The 15,579-nt window shown below is 38.2% G+C and overlaps 1 protein-coding gene across 6 annotated transcripts in view; it reads right to left on the bottom strand.

Annotated features, from left to right (window-relative positions):
• Nectin3 (nectin cell adhesion molecule 3) overlaps positions 1-15,579 on the bottom strand; it is a 124,490-nt gene that overhangs the window by 74,543 nt on the left and 34,368 nt on the right. For 5 of the 6 annotated variants that reach the window (XR_013043758.1, XM_076548925.1, XM_076548924.1 and 2 more), the window contains exons 2-3: positions 4,411-4,752; positions 359-655 (exon numbers count right to left, since the gene is read on the bottom strand). Coding sequence is in view for 5 of the 6 variants with exons in the window: in XM_076548925.1 (XP_076405040.1) it covers positions 359-655; positions 4,411-4,752 (639 nt within the window). In the remaining variant the exon portion in view is untranslated. Of the gene's footprint in view, positions 1-358; positions 656-4,410; positions 4,753-10,990; positions 11,163-15,579 lie in introns of those variants that run through there. The other variant, XM_042259386.2, reaches the window with a different exon arrangement.

Below are 15,579 nucleotides of genomic sequence, written 5' to 3' on the forward strand. Positions count from 1 at the left end.
TTAAAGGTGTGCGCCACCACCATCCAAGGAAAAGATTCTTACTGAAAACAGTAAGACCGAGGGCAGGGTCAGCAGCCCACAACACAGTTGTTTATCTTTTAAGTAGTGCACACCTGAGGTACAAGTTTCCACAGCTTCCTTAAGGCCAGCCTACTTTAAAGTCTCAAAAGGACACAATTCAACATGTTTAAGTTGAGCATTTCTGCTATAGGAATATCTGCATACTCAGTACTCAAACCAAAGGCAATTTGATAAAGAACTCTGACAACAGGAGAAATATGGTATGTAGCTTAAGCTGCAAGTAGATGTTGGTACACCCTTACGTACATCGAGTAAGCAGACCCTGGCGCGTACTTACACTGTATGTCTAGTATGAAAGAGTATCGGATGTCCTTTTCTAAGGCTGGATGTTTGACGACACAAGTAATTCGCCTTCCTCTAGCAAATCTCGTGGGAAACAGCTTGTACTGGCTGACAATCGTTGCTGTTTCATTGGGAAAGGAAGTTGTAGTCGATTCCATTTCACCAAGATCACCTTCCCAGTCAATATGTGCGACTGGTTTGCCAGTGGCTGCTATACAAATGGCTGCTACTGTTTCATTTCCTCCATCAATTAAAGAATCTGGCCCTTTGATCAGGCTCACCGTAGGTTCAACTGTTTAAAAAAAAAGTTGTACTTCAATTAATAAAGTACTTACAATTTGTTCTAGCAAAATCTAGAAACAGTTCATAATCTGAGGGACAAATACAAATAAAATCATACAAGTTATTTTTTAAGTAATGCCAATATCAACTGCATTCCTGGAACAAGTTAAATTTCAAATTATCATCACAAAGATGGCTGTCCCTGATAAAGCTTCACTTTCTGAGATGAATGGAATATAACCCAATTGAAAGAGTCAATCATAATTTCATTACTTCTGAAATAGTTTTATACTTTAAGTATGTATATGTACATCCTAAGCAAAAAATTTAAAGTCAATAACCTTTAAATAAGTTACTAGTTTTGCTCTATCTCTAATTTATACCTACCTACCTATTTGCTCTATATTGTACTTTAAAGGCTATTAATATTACCTTCTGTACCTCTCCTCTGGGAAACAAAGGGAAAGAAAAATATATATATAATGAATAAACTTCTAGCAAATATCCATGTATCTACCACCATCTGAACTAGGAATATAAGCAACTCACAAGTTTCTTATCTCTCCTTGTCTTACCCTATCTACTTTAACGTGGAACCATAACTCTAACTTGGTAAATGAATTTTTAAATATCTTCTCATTAGAATCAATAAGGCAAATCCAAACCAGACAGCCTTACTTTACCTGTATCTGGAGTACATATCCATATCTTGGTATATTTATACACAACTTTCTCTGGTTTGTCCCAGATACTAGAACTGCCTCTAGTATTTATTTTCAATTTCAGCTAAACTTATTTGAGGTGCCAATTACTTGCAATCTTCAAGATATGGATTCATATATTCACCAGCTAATCTTATTAAACGATTCAGTATTCCAATCTCATATATGACATGACTAAGGTTTAAATTTCTCAAGTTATGAACAAGGGTAGGTAGTATCACATGTTTTAGGGTCATTTTCAACTTCTTTTTCTGCCAAATGTATATTGAGGCAAGGTTTTTTTGTTTTTTGGGTTTTTTTAAACTGGTATGTAGAGGTTATACATAAATCTTAAAAAACAGTTTCTTCTAAATTATACGTAGCACAGATTATTTTCTATCAGTTTCAAACTTGCCATTCCATTGTTCTGTGTTTTGTTTTTGAGATGCTCAGGAACTGAACCAAAGCCCTGTGGATGTTAGACACGCGTTCTGTCATTGAGATATGTCCCCAGTCCTTTTTGAAAAAGTTAATTCAAATGTATTATGTTTTTAATTACTTTGATCGTTGACTACATACCAAGAAATATCCTATTTCTCTTATCTGAGGCCAACTACTATATGATTTTTGTTTGTTTCTAGTTTTTTCCATAAATTTATAGATTGATGCATTTCCCCAAATGGAACAAGCAATATTGTTTAAAAGTCTCTGGTAATTCTAGCATCCTATGTTTGTGTAGATCTATTTGGGTGTTTTTTAAGGCAGTCTGTGCATCCCAGGCTAGGCTCAAACTCACTCTGCAGCCTGCTGTGACTGACCTTCTCCTTTGTCTGCCTCCACCTGCAGAATGCAGGAATTACAAGAATGTGCCACACACCCCCTCCACCCCCATCCCCCACCCCCACCCTGGCGCTAGGGCCAATTTATGTTGAGCTGGAGGGTTAAAACTCAGTCTTCAAATGTGCTAGGCACACTACCAACTGAGCCATACCCCAGACATGAGTTACTTCTGTTGTCTTATTTGTACAGGGAGTTGAAGATGGACCTTCCTTACTTGTAAGACTGGTGGCCCTCAAGTAGAGTGCAGACCTATATTTGAATTATATCTGGACAGAATTTCACTCAAGACTGCCTCTTGCTTCACTTATCTTAGCTCAAGGGCTGAGAAGCCATCTCTCCCTTCCATCAGCCCCAATCTCATCTGACCACCACAATGTTTCTCCAGGATCAATCAGCTTTCAGTGCAAAGTTAATTTCTATACCTTCATCTTTTCCCAGTATTAATGCAGTCATACTCCTCACTATATACTCTGGGATTCCAAACACCCCAGTTGAAAAGCTGGCCAGAAAAAATTATAGATTCATTAAAGATTTATTTTCCTTGAGGAGCATGTATATCTAAAGTCAATTTTGAATGATACTGTTTGTTATTTTGTCTTGGTAAAAATTTCTGGGTAAAATAGTTTTATCACTTCAGTTGGCTTCTCTGTACAGATGCCCTCTGTGCTAAGCAATCTTCCTGCTCTGTCTCCTTGGACCCCTTACAACTTTGCTAAACTTAGAGAATACTATTCAATAAACTACAAAATGGGCCTCAAATGCTGTGTCTAACACACTTCCACGTGAGACCAAGGCTGTCAACCTATGAACTAAATTTCAAGCACCACGGGCTTGGGAGCAGATGAGGCAGGAGCACAAGCTCACACTTACAGCAGAAATACCAATTTTTCCATTCAAGTTATTTTCATATGCTCCAAATTTAAAATGTCTTATACTTCACACAAATCCTTTGCTCAACTGACAAATTACTTTTTCAGTGGTCCATTTCCAACCATTTCAATTCCTTCTATCCTATACTTTCCCAAAGGACACTTGCATGATGAGAGATTTTCATCACAATGAGGAAGTTACTGGCATTTGATGGGTTGGAGTCCATGGATCTGCAAAGCACTCTATGAGGAACAGGACAGAATCCTCAACAAAAAGAATTCTAGTTCTCACATTCAACAATTGAGTATTAAGGAAACTTTGATCTAAGTACCTCTCAGACTTAGCTCTCTGTCAATCCCAGTGGCAGGTTTCCCTAAATTTCCTTCCATGTGCCAAACTCAAACTACCTATTACTTAAAGACTACCAGCCAGTCCTTTTATAAAATGTTTGACTTCTGTGTCCACCAACTCACCCTCTATCTTATAAAGGGAATCTTACTGGCCTTAGGGAAAGTGTTGGCTCCTCTAGCTTAGCAAAGAGGCTTTCTGTAGGAGGAGCTGAGCAGTGCCTCTCTCTCCACTTCCTTTACAGATTGTTGCTGCTCCTCCATCCCTGATCTATGACTACTACAGTACTCATCTGCATTTCCAGATTGCTTTATACTCCACTTCAGGGAACTACCACAATGCTAACAGATTTATTCAAAGTTTCACCATAAACTCTAACAATTCAGGGAGGAAACAGTGAAATAAAGTTTATTATGGAAAATAGTATGTGATTAAAATAGATATACAATTCTTCAATGGCAAAAACAAAAATCATTGTGAAAAACTGAAATACAAGGTGGCAAAAGACTCCAAGAAGTCCAATGCAAGTCATTAGAGAAAAAGAAGTAAACAAAAAATAGGAAAAACTTAAACAACAAAAATTTAACTAAGGTTTTAATATTGAAGGAAGTAATAAAATGTTATAAGAGTTCCAGTTTTAAGAAGAGGATTTCATTCAATAGCACCAGCTAACCTGGAGTTTATGGCAATAATCCTCCTCACCTCTCAAGAGCTGGAATGACAGGTGTGAGTCACCATGCCCAGCTGAAAATCACATCGTCACTATAATTAAAGTGCCACCTATTATAAAAAGAGCTAAAACTATGCGGCATTACAGATGGGTACACACAGACTTTGCTTATATTAAGAGAGCCTAGAAATACACAACTTTAAGACAGAATTTGAGAATGTATATTTGAATGTTTTTTAATTTAAATCACATTTACAGATATCCTCATTTTATATTCTTGAAAACATTTTTAATATGCTATTTATCACAGTAATCAAACCCAACTCAAGCACCTACCTAACACAGTCACAGTTGTAGAGGACTGGGCATTTCCAAGTGGGAATGTAACAGCTTTGCATATGTATTTCCCAGAATCTGAGAAGCCTATGTTATGCAGAGTAATCGTTGCATCATGAAGTGAATAGTTTTTAAACAAGATCCTTCCCTGATAGTCTCCTTGAACAGAGAACCCGTACTGAGGATGATGAACTGCAACAGTCTGTGTAGTTTTGCCATGTATTTTCTCCCAGGAAATCTGTGTTATGGTTTCATTCACTTCAATTAGACACTTCAATGAAACATTCTTTCCCCACACTGCTGTGACATGTGGTTCCACGATAATTGATCCAGCTAAGGCACCTGTAAAGAAACACATGCAATATAGTTTTAATAATGGAAAAACTTATGCTAACATATAGTCATTGTCCCTTTTTCTACACACAAGCACATATTCCACCTGCCCATCCCACCCAAACACACACGAACAGTAAGAGACTGAAAAGAGCTGGGATCTGGGTTCAGCTGGAAGTCAGACTCCAAATGACTGTCAAATCATTCAACAGTGAGCTCAGTAGAAAGGGGAGTCCACTGGAGGCAAGCCTGGAAGCAGGTTCTCCCCACATCAGACTTCACATGAGATTTCAGACCTAGCTGCCACCTTGACTTCAGCACTTTGAGATTCTAAAGCAGGGTGCAACTGAACCATGTCTAGATCCCCTCCCCACTGAACCTAAGATGAGTGGTTGTTATTTCAAAGTTACCAAGCTTTAAGGTATTTTTTAACGCAAACTCATGAAAAAGTCTCATGAATACTGATTTTTATTAGGGGACAGGAACAGGACAATCAGATGGAAAAGGGAGGCAAGAGGTGGGTGAGGGAGGGAATACAGCTAAAACGAAGGGCCATTTGAGAAGTATGGGAGTCTAATACAGTAGTTTCCTAAAATAGCTACATAATTAAAGGTGATCTAAATGGACCTGCTAAGTAATGGGGAGACAGAGCCCCAATTGGACATCCCTCGTTACCAAATGAAGCCTCCGGTTCTAGGAATGGGTCACATCTAATCAAGTTGCTGGCCAAACAACCCAAGCTACCATTAAGGCCAGTGGTTCCTTTCCACAAACTTCCACTGCTGAAGATAACAGCTACTCAATTCATTCAATAGAGAGGGAGAGCTGGCATTTACTTATCTTAGAGCCTTCACCCCTATGAAGTAATGTTCATGGCACTGGAAGAGACTCTGCGTGCTACCAAAGGGAAAGAGGTAAACACCAAGCCAACTACAAATCCTTCAGTCTACAATGACGTCCTGTCTGTAAGATGCACAAGTGGAACAGTGGAACTAGCCAGCCAATATCTGATTACATTTAAGGCCTACTCCATGAGATGGAACCCTTCCCCAACAATGCTTGAGTTGCCAAGAAACTAGGGGAAAAATCAAATAATACTGTTCTGCTAAGGAACACAGCCATAAAATGACTCCTAACGACATTCTACTATACTCATAGACCAAGGTCTCACTCAAGTCATCATCAGAGAAGCTTCCTCCTGCAGGAAATGGGAACGAATACAGAGAGCCACTACTAGACAATAGTGAATAGAGAGTAAGGCACTTTGAACTCAGTCCTAAATGGATCTCCATCAATTTCTTTCCCTCAGTGCTCAGAGAAAAGGAAGAGAAGATGGAAAGATTCTAAGAGCCAGAGGAGATGGTGGACACCAAGGAAACAAGCCCTTCTAGATACATATGACCGAGGTACACATGAACTCAGAGACTGTGGCAGCATGCACAGGGCCTCCATAGGTTTGGGTCTGATGGGGTCCCAACACTGAGGGGGAAGTGGACAGAGCCCTCATCCCTAACCCAGAAGCTACCTCCAACTGATAACTACTCACAAATGAAACAATTAGTTTTCTCCAAAAGAGTCTCACCAGGGAAACAAACCACTCTTAAGGCCAAGCCCCACGCCCCGCAGTACATGGCTAACACAGAACAAATTCAATGGCATTTCTAAAGGTTCTTTGTCTCATGATGCTTTGTCACAGTTTTTTTTTTTTTTTCTTATTTTTTAACTTTTCTTTACAGGTCCTTTTCATACTATGGTTTCCAGTTCTGTGTTTTGATGGAATTCCTGTGTGTATGAATGAGTGTCTCTATGTCTATATGTATTTCCTGAGCTTTTTCTTTGGCTCTTTTTCTTTTGGTTTATTTTGTACTATTCTGGTCTGTTTTTATTTTATCTAATTTCGTTTTATTATTATTTGTTTTAAGATGCCTGTTTGTATCTTAATGAGGGAAAGTAAGGGTAAGGATTTGGGTGGGTGGGAAAGTGGGAAGGATATGGGGAAGGGGAAATCATAATCAGAATATATTGTACTAAAATTATTCTCAATAAAAAGTTGCTTTTACAATAAATAAATGCACAGATTACGACACATTAAGCTCTACATTTTACACATAAAAATATATGATACCCAGTTGAATTATTCCAGAAATGAAAAGATACTTTGACTAATAATAATGAAAGCTGACATAATTTTCTCATTTGAAACGAAGCAATCATCAAACACACAGAAGTTATTCATCAGGTGAATATAGAAGGTGGGATGAACGACATTCTGAAAAGCACTGCAGGTAAGATGAGCAAGAGTGTAAAAGCAGCAGATAAGGTAAAATTACTCCATGACTTCTGGTCAGCGCATGTGGAATGAGAGATCCAGCTATCAAACAGGGCTAGCAAGTGTAATTCTTTGAAAAGCAAGGAGAAGACAGTTCTGAAGCACAGTTTTAGACTTCTTGTATTTGAGGTGCCTACTTCATAACCAGAGGGACATGTTGGAAAAGCAGCTAGATCTCTAACAAAATGCTGTTCTGGAAAAACTGACAGATCTCATGCAAATTCCTAGTATCAATTTACAAAGAGCTGGGCTTGTGAAGACATGAGACTATATGAAATCATTTATAAGTTAATAAGAACAAAGAGAAGAAGATATGAAGACCAGTATTGGTGGTCCATTACAGCACAGAAAGGTGTGAAAGAAGAGAATTCTACAAAGATGACAGAAAACTGGATGGGGAGAACAAAGAGTCAAGCACTCTGTAGACCAATTTAAGTATCAACCAAAGATGAGTGCTAATTATTCTAAATGCCGCTAATACATCGAAAGGAGGACTGATAAGTAACTGTTTCAGCAACTATCATGAACATAAAACAATGATTGGGATACCTTAAAAACAGAGCCAGAGACTTGTTTTCCTACACAAAAAAGTAACATGATTCACCCTCCTGTATGAAACCACCATTTCAGAGAGTAGTCAACATTAAAGTCTAATAGGCCTTTTGTATATCTATGGATTATTTGTGGATAGAAATATTCAGAGGAAAAAAATTCCTTAAAGGTCCCCAAAGCAAATACTGACCTTGCTGTGCACCAAGCACTATGCTAAGTCCATGACAGCATGGAGGGATACTCTGTTATGGTTCTTCCTCCACTTCACAGGTTCTCACTATCTCCTGTGCACTGAACAGTATGCTAAGTCCATGACGGTATGGAGGGATACTCTGCTATGGTTCTTCCTCCACTTCACAGGTTCTCACTATCTCCTGTGCACTGAACAGTATGCTAAGTCCATGACGGTATGGAGGGATACTCTGCTATGGTTCTTCCTCCACTTCACAGGTTCTCACTATCTCCTCAGAATTCATTCTCTAATCACTGTTCACTTCTATCTCACTCAAATGCTATGTACTTATGTGGTTGTACTGAACATGCACAAGCTATTTTCTCTAAGCAACACAATATAGTAACTATTTACATAGCACACATTGTATTAGTAGTAAATACAATTTACAGTAATTTCAATTATATGGAAATATGCATCTCAAACTTGGGCATCTTAGAATTTGGAGGTCTCCTGGGAAAAGTAAGCTGTCCCAGAACCAATCCTTTGAGGATACCAAGGCTCCATTTGAGAGATAACAAACACAGTGAGTACTGTGTCTGGCATTAACTTGCAACATGCAAACGATTTCAAGCCCCACAACACCAGAAGAGAAAACCTAAACTGAGTCAAGGCAGTCTTCCTTTACAACCAAAACAGTTTTAAAGGTTCTAGCTAGAACAATGGAACAAGAAAAATAAAAGGCATCCACATTGGAAAGAAATAAAACTACTTCAGACACACACACACACACACACACACACACACACACAATCTGTATGGATAATCTGATAAAAATCTACCCAAACTGTTGGGATTCTGCTCTCACTCTGGGTCTGGCATCTTATGTCATCAGCAGACGCAGGCAACTAAGTACTTGTCTTTAAAAAGCCAGATGTGGACCCCACTCTCTCTGTTTTCTCTCTGTTCCCACTCTGCTCCCTCCCCCCAGGCCTGGCTCTCTCTACCCTCCTTTCCCTCCTAATTAAGCTCTAAAAACTAATATTGGGTTCTGCCTTGGCCTGTGACTTTTCCACCTGTAACCAGCGCCACCAACCAGTGCAGTTTTACTATCACAAACAAGCAACATTGAGACTGTTTAACAAGGGCAACGGCCATCTTTATGAAGACTACAGAACAAAATACATAACTGACTGGATTTCTACAAACTAACAGTGAAAAGTAAAAAAATAAATAAACATTTTAAATACTACTGTCAGTGGTTGCACCAAAAAAGAAATGGGGATAAACCTAACAACAAATGTGAAAAGGACTGTACCACCTGAAACTAAAAACAAGTGTTAGGGGAAATATAGAGACCTAAGTAGAGAGATGGACTCTATCCATGAGTCAGAAACTGAAGAGTAAGACATTATGTCTCTCTAAATTGATCTGTACACTCAATGCAATCAAAAACCTATTCAAATTTTAGGAGCAATAGAAAAGATGTTGATAAAAGTCACACGGAAATACAAAAGTGATCTTGGTTAGGCAATAATCTCTTCGTTATGCCACTACAAGAATATTCAGTGAACACCACCAATAAATTTCTGTTCCTTATGACACTCTTGGACAAGCCACCAACCAAGTGAAGATCTTTACAAATATACAGATATCTAAAAGGGATATCTGATGAGGACCAAAATAGATAAGTACTCAACAGTTACTCCACAATTTAAAAGACAATACTTTTAAAGGTGCAGCTGAAAAGAAACAGCACCAAAGTACACAGAGTGATATCTAACATCATTAGAAAAATGCAAGTTGAGATCACAATATGATGATCACTCTATACTCACTACTGTTACAAAATTGAAAAAAGAACAACTACTCCACATGCTGGAGAGAATGTGGACAAATTGAATCCCTCATGAAATGCTGACTGACTACAAAATTATATAAACACACTGGAAGCATCAGATAGCTTCTGTCCACATACCATGACTTCCACATAAATGTATACAACAACTTAATCCAAACAGCCCCAAACTAGAAATAGCCCTCTTGTTCATCAACAAGTAAACAAACTGTGATATATTACTGAGTGAACTATCACTCAGAAATGAAAAAGGAACACTCAATTTAGAATAAGCAGGAACATCTCAACTTGAGAATGGACATCTACAAAAAAAAAAAAAAAAAAAAAAAAAAAAAAAAAAAAAAAAAAAAAAAAAAAAAAAAACAAGACCATATAAACTTGGAACCCATTTGTCAATATCTGCAATAAAACTTGAAGTGTTGCACTGGAATTGCATTGAATATGTATGTCAATTTGTGAAGAATGAACATCTTGACAATATCATGTCTTTCTATTCATGAACGTAGGAAATCTCTTCATTTATTTGACTTTTGCTTTTATCCAGATTTTAATATTTTTCTGCATGTGGGTTATTGTAGATGTAACCAACCGTCTTATTAAATAAGAAACACAGAACCAATGTAAAAGAGAAAGCCAAGAGGTCAGAGCTCAGAGCTAAAATCTTACCCTTCCTCCTGCGGTGGTCCTAGCTTCCCGAAAGAGAGCTATTTCCTGTGTGTAAGTCTTTTCATAGTCTTTTGTTCTGCCTTCTCATTGGTTGTAAACCCAAACACGTCACTGTCTGTATGTACAGCGCCCCAGGTCTTAAAGGCATATGTCTCCAATGCCAGCTGTATCCCTGAACACACAGAGATCTACCTAGCTCTTCTACCAAGTGCTGGGATTAAAGGCGTGTGCCACCACCGCCACACTCTTGCTATGGTTCTAATAGCTCTGACCCCCAGGGAACTTTATTTAACATACAATCAAAATCACATTTCAGTACAATTATAATACCACCACAGGTTATGTACATGAAAGCTTTATTAGATTCTTATATGAACATTTCATTTTAGAGATGTTCATGTAAATGCTACTTTTTTTTTTAATGGAAAATAGTTTTTCTTCACACAGTATATTCTGATCAGGTTTCCCCTACGCCAACGCCCCACTCATTCAATTCTATGCCTTATTTCTTTCTCTTCTCAGAACACAGATTCCACATGTTCATTGTAACCCAGTTTATAAAAATGCCATTTTAACAAAAGCATTTGAAGGATAAAATGCATGGTTTGATAATACTGCTCCAGGAGCTGTGGGTTAACACTAAAAAATTCCAGTGCCAATTGTAGCATACCTCCATATGACAACTGTAGGAAGGTCCTACATGCATCCAAAACAATGCACTTGGCATTTCTCTCAGTTTCCCACCAGAATTCAATGATAAGATCCAATTTCTGATGACACAAAATACCTTGGATGTAAGATACAAAGAAATTAAGCAGGAATGGCATTGAATACTACCTTCTTTCTGGCAGCTTTTATAATGTTCAAGATGCTATACAGGCTGCTTGTGGAGAAGAGGCACCAATGGTTCTATCTGGCTATGATTCCTACAAATGCAATACCAACTACCCAAACTAGATGAGCCTACTTGTGCAGCAGTAGCATGCCTAGGAATAGCCAACACCTCTGGATTTGACATCTGCTCCACAAAAGGAAATCCATGCATGGTACTATAAACCTGGTAAAAACCCATGAATGGGAAGGAAATCCATGCATGGTACTATAAACCTGGTAAAAACCCCATGAATGGTAAGTCAAAAGATGCTTGGTGGGAACCGACTACTACTGTTGAGCTAAACCAGCACAGCATCAGGCTGCCTTCTAAATATTCATGCTTTTATACCCATAGTCAAATGCTACTATTAGTCTTAATCAGATGGACTCTCTTTCCAGTGAATGACAGTGAAACTCACTGCTGCTAAAGGTGTTGAGAGTAAGTGGCAGCTGAGTGCTCACCCCTAAACAGAAAACTTGGATCACTCCATTGAATGTTTAGGTAACATCAATGGAAAGAGGGTGGAATGAATGTAAGATAGTGAGAAGGACTGAAAAATGCCATCTTCTGGGCAGTAACAGTCATTGTCATCATGAACTCAACAGCAACAAAGGGCTACCTGCTCTGGGCCCGCACAAGAATTGGCCAGTGAACATTCATGCAAAAACAGGCCCCTATCACCTTCATTGCTAAAATATTGGTTACTGATAGATGCCGGGAGAAGGAGCCATTGTCTTCAGTTGTGTTCATATTTGGATAGTTTCTAGTCCATGATCATACATAATGGCTCTAGTTAAACTCAGTGGTTAACAAAACAACAATGACAACAAAACATGAGTCTGGGAAAGAAACCAGTATGGGTTTGGTGAGAGTGATAAAAAAAAGGGTTGGGGAATGGGGAATAAGAGTAATCAGACTGCTGTGTGTGTGTGTGTGTGTGTGTGTGTGTGTGTGTGTGTGTGTGTGTGTGTAAGAGAGAGAGAGAAACTGCCAGAGAACAAATTAAATTACAATAATAAAAAAGTATTAATAACCACAGAGAGGACTAAAGTAGATGAAGGGAAAAATAAATTCACAGCCTTATCATGAAAATTAACAAAAGAGATTAAAAGATCATCAATGTGAAGGAAAAATTTAAAACCATGAAAGAAAAATTCAGCAAGGACAATGAGATGCTGAGAACAAAAAACAAATAATAAACAGAGAAATCATCAACATGCAAGATTAAGGAAAAAATTAAGTCAAGACAACATCAGTCAGTCATTTACAAACAAAAATATACAAGACCAGACCTAGCAAGAGCCTAAACTTAAGTATACAGGAGTAGAAATATTGATATAAAAAGTAGAGACACAGAATCTATTAAATAAAATTACAGTAGAAAATTCCCCAAATCTAAAGAATTGATACCCTTTACAAGATACTTAGAACCCCAAATAGACATAACCATAGAAAAACCACTCTATAACAGTGTATTGAAAATGTCCAAAAACATCTATTTCTTAAGAGGAAAAGGTCAAATTACTTACAAAGGCAAATGATCTAATTAAAGACAGCTTCCAAAAACATAAAACATCTAGAACAATCCTAACAAAGGAATGAAGGATCTCTACAATGAAATTTTCATAATACTGAATAAACAGTACTTAAAGAAAGACTCCCATGCTCATAGATTAGCAGAACTAATATTGTAAAATGGCTATGTTACCAAAAACTATCTCCAATGCTATCTCTATTAAAATTCCAGTGACAGTCTTTATACACAACTACAAAAACAATCCTAAAATTCCCATGGAAAAACAAAAGACTCCAAATAGGCAAAGAAATCCTAAATAGTAAGAGCATCTCTGGGAGAATCAGAATATCTTCTGACATCAGATTGTCTCAAAGACACACAGTAACAAAAACAGCAAGACAGTGGCACAAATGTAGACACTTAAACCAGTGGGGTAAAACAGTAGGACCCATAAATAAACTAACCCAGCTATAACCTTGCTTGTGCACACAGTTAAGTCTAAAGGAGACTGGAGACTAACTGGAGAGGAGGAAATAAGAGACAGCAGTGGGATACTTGTGACATGAAAGAGAAGGGGACTAATAGAGAAAGGAAGAGGACAAATCAGAAGGGGGAGGATGGCTGAAGAAGTGTGGGAGCCCACAGAGGTTTCCTAGTGAGATCTGAGCTTGCTTTACCCAGTAGAGCTGCATAAGGGGATAGACTGACCACATGCATAGTTAGTTACTAGGTGATTGGAAGGGTCTACACTTGGCTGTGCTAGGGGGAGGTCTTTTGCTCCACCCCTTGGCATTCCTATAAAAAGCCCCTTAGAAGAGACAGAAAGGGCCAAGAGATAAGGATCCAGGCCTCCCGAGGCTATCCTGTGTTTCTGTTTCTCTCACTTCTATCCTTCTACCTAAATCTCTTAATCCTCACTCCTCAAGAGTATCCTGGGGTAAAAGGTAGGGGCGGGTCTCCCATAAATTGTGCCATGAACAGGGACCCAGGGACTTGGCGAAAGAGGTGTTAGGGGAGGTTGCGGGTGTAAGGCATGCCAATAAGGAATTGATAAAGGGGATGGCATTTTATTCTCAAGAGTCAAGTTAGGCAGTGGAATGCTGAAGTTGAAAAGTGAAGATGCAGAGTGTCTTTCTATCTAGATTTCTTTCTCACTCTCTTAATTTCCTTCTATAAAAATTGAGTAGAATATAGGAATATAGTGTAGGAAGAAATTTAGAGTAAGGTAGAATATAGAAATATTGGGTTAGGAATATAGTTTAAGAAAAAAAGATAAGCAACAAGACAGAGAAACCATGTCTTTGATTTTCCAATTATAGGGCTACAAACACAAAATCCTGGGGAAGAATCAGAGAAATCTATAAAGATGAGAAAAAAAATGGGTGGAAAAAGATTCCTATGGAAGCTTTTGGGCTGGAGACAGCTTAGAATCAAGCTCTGAGAGGCAGATGAAAGAATTTTCCCTGAGACAGATGTGGATAAAATAAAACTTTTACCTCCGTTGATGAGCCACTGTATGAAAACATCATACCATCAGAATTAGTCTTTGTTTGGCCATGAAGTCAAAAGTTTCGAGAACAGAAGATTTGGGGAAAACTTAATTTTTCTCTCAAAAACTGAAAGCTTACTTGGGAAAAACATAGTAAAATCTCTCTCTAAAAAACTAAAAGCTTTTCAGACTTTTCTCAGATTTTTTTCTTTCTGTAAGGGCAAAAATTTAACTCACCTCAAAACAACATCTATCAGTATGGGAAAAATCATCTCTAATTGCTCTAAGAAAAAAGAAAAAACTTCTTGGTATATAGAAAATCCTCTCTGAGGGAAAAAAAATCCTCTCTGCTAGTCCTGTCTCTCTTTCAAGCTAGTATTAGAAAATCAGCAGGCAGAGTTCCCTGCAGCTAGAGCCTAACAGAAAAGTGCAGGCAGAAAGCTGAAGCAGTGACAGCTTGCCCCAAAGTGAAGCAGCAACAGAGGCGGGGAGGGGCTGCTGGTATGGAGAAAGCAGTGGAGGCTTTGAAATCCTCCCTGCAATGAGGGAAACAGGGCTTGAGTTCCTAAAAATCTCTCTGAAAAGGCTCTTAAGTATTTTCATTTTCTTTCACTGACCTGATAAGGTGGAAGAGCAAGCACTGAGGGGTTTTTACTTCAGGCACCAAACGATCTGTCTGAATGCAAGCAGATAGATGTGACCCAGTCTGGGAACAGTGTCAGAAAACTATTCATTCTGATAGAGAGGTACACCTGTCAAACGGTAATACAGGCGTCCTAAAGCAAGCTTAAGGAAAACAGAAACCTCCCGTGGCAAAAAAAACTTCATTTGCTCTTGATTTTCAGTATGAAAACAAACCATGTAAACAGAAATGGGAATGTGGCGGACCTGAAAGGCACCTTGGGAAACCTAGTCCATAATGTCATTAGTAACTGCGGGAAGATACAGAGAAAGGTAGAAATTTATCAGCTCAAAATGGCGATAAGGCCCTAAAACTTTTTTTTTTCAGCTCCAAATGCAGAAATCTTAGTCTTACTTCTTTAGAACTAGGAACAGGCAAGCAGCTTGCCTCTCAAAAGATAATTAAAAGTGCTAATACTCTTTGTCAAAAAGCCACTTTAAAATATTTTAGAAAACAAGGAAAAGCGGTCCTCCCACTGGGAAATTGCTTCAGGTATGAAAAAACCTTATGGGATTGTGTTGTGCTTAAAAATACAAGAGGGAAGCATTGGCATCATTAAAAGAACTCATGGTAATCTTAAAAAGCAGCTTTAAAAATTTAAGAAGGGGGGAAAATTGTACCTACAGAAGTCTCATATCAAAGCTTACCATGAACTCCGAATTTAGAAATAAAGCAGTGTTGAGTTAACTTACAATTTT

Source organism: Peromyscus maniculatus, chromosome 12, assembly GCF_049852395.1.
Source record: "Peromyscus maniculatus bairdii isolate BWxNUB_F1_BW_parent chromosome 12, HU_Pman_BW_mat_3.1, whole genome shotgun sequence".
In the NCBI taxonomy this organism is placed as follows: domain Eukaryota; kingdom Metazoa; phylum Chordata; class Mammalia; order Rodentia; family Cricetidae; genus Peromyscus; species Peromyscus maniculatus.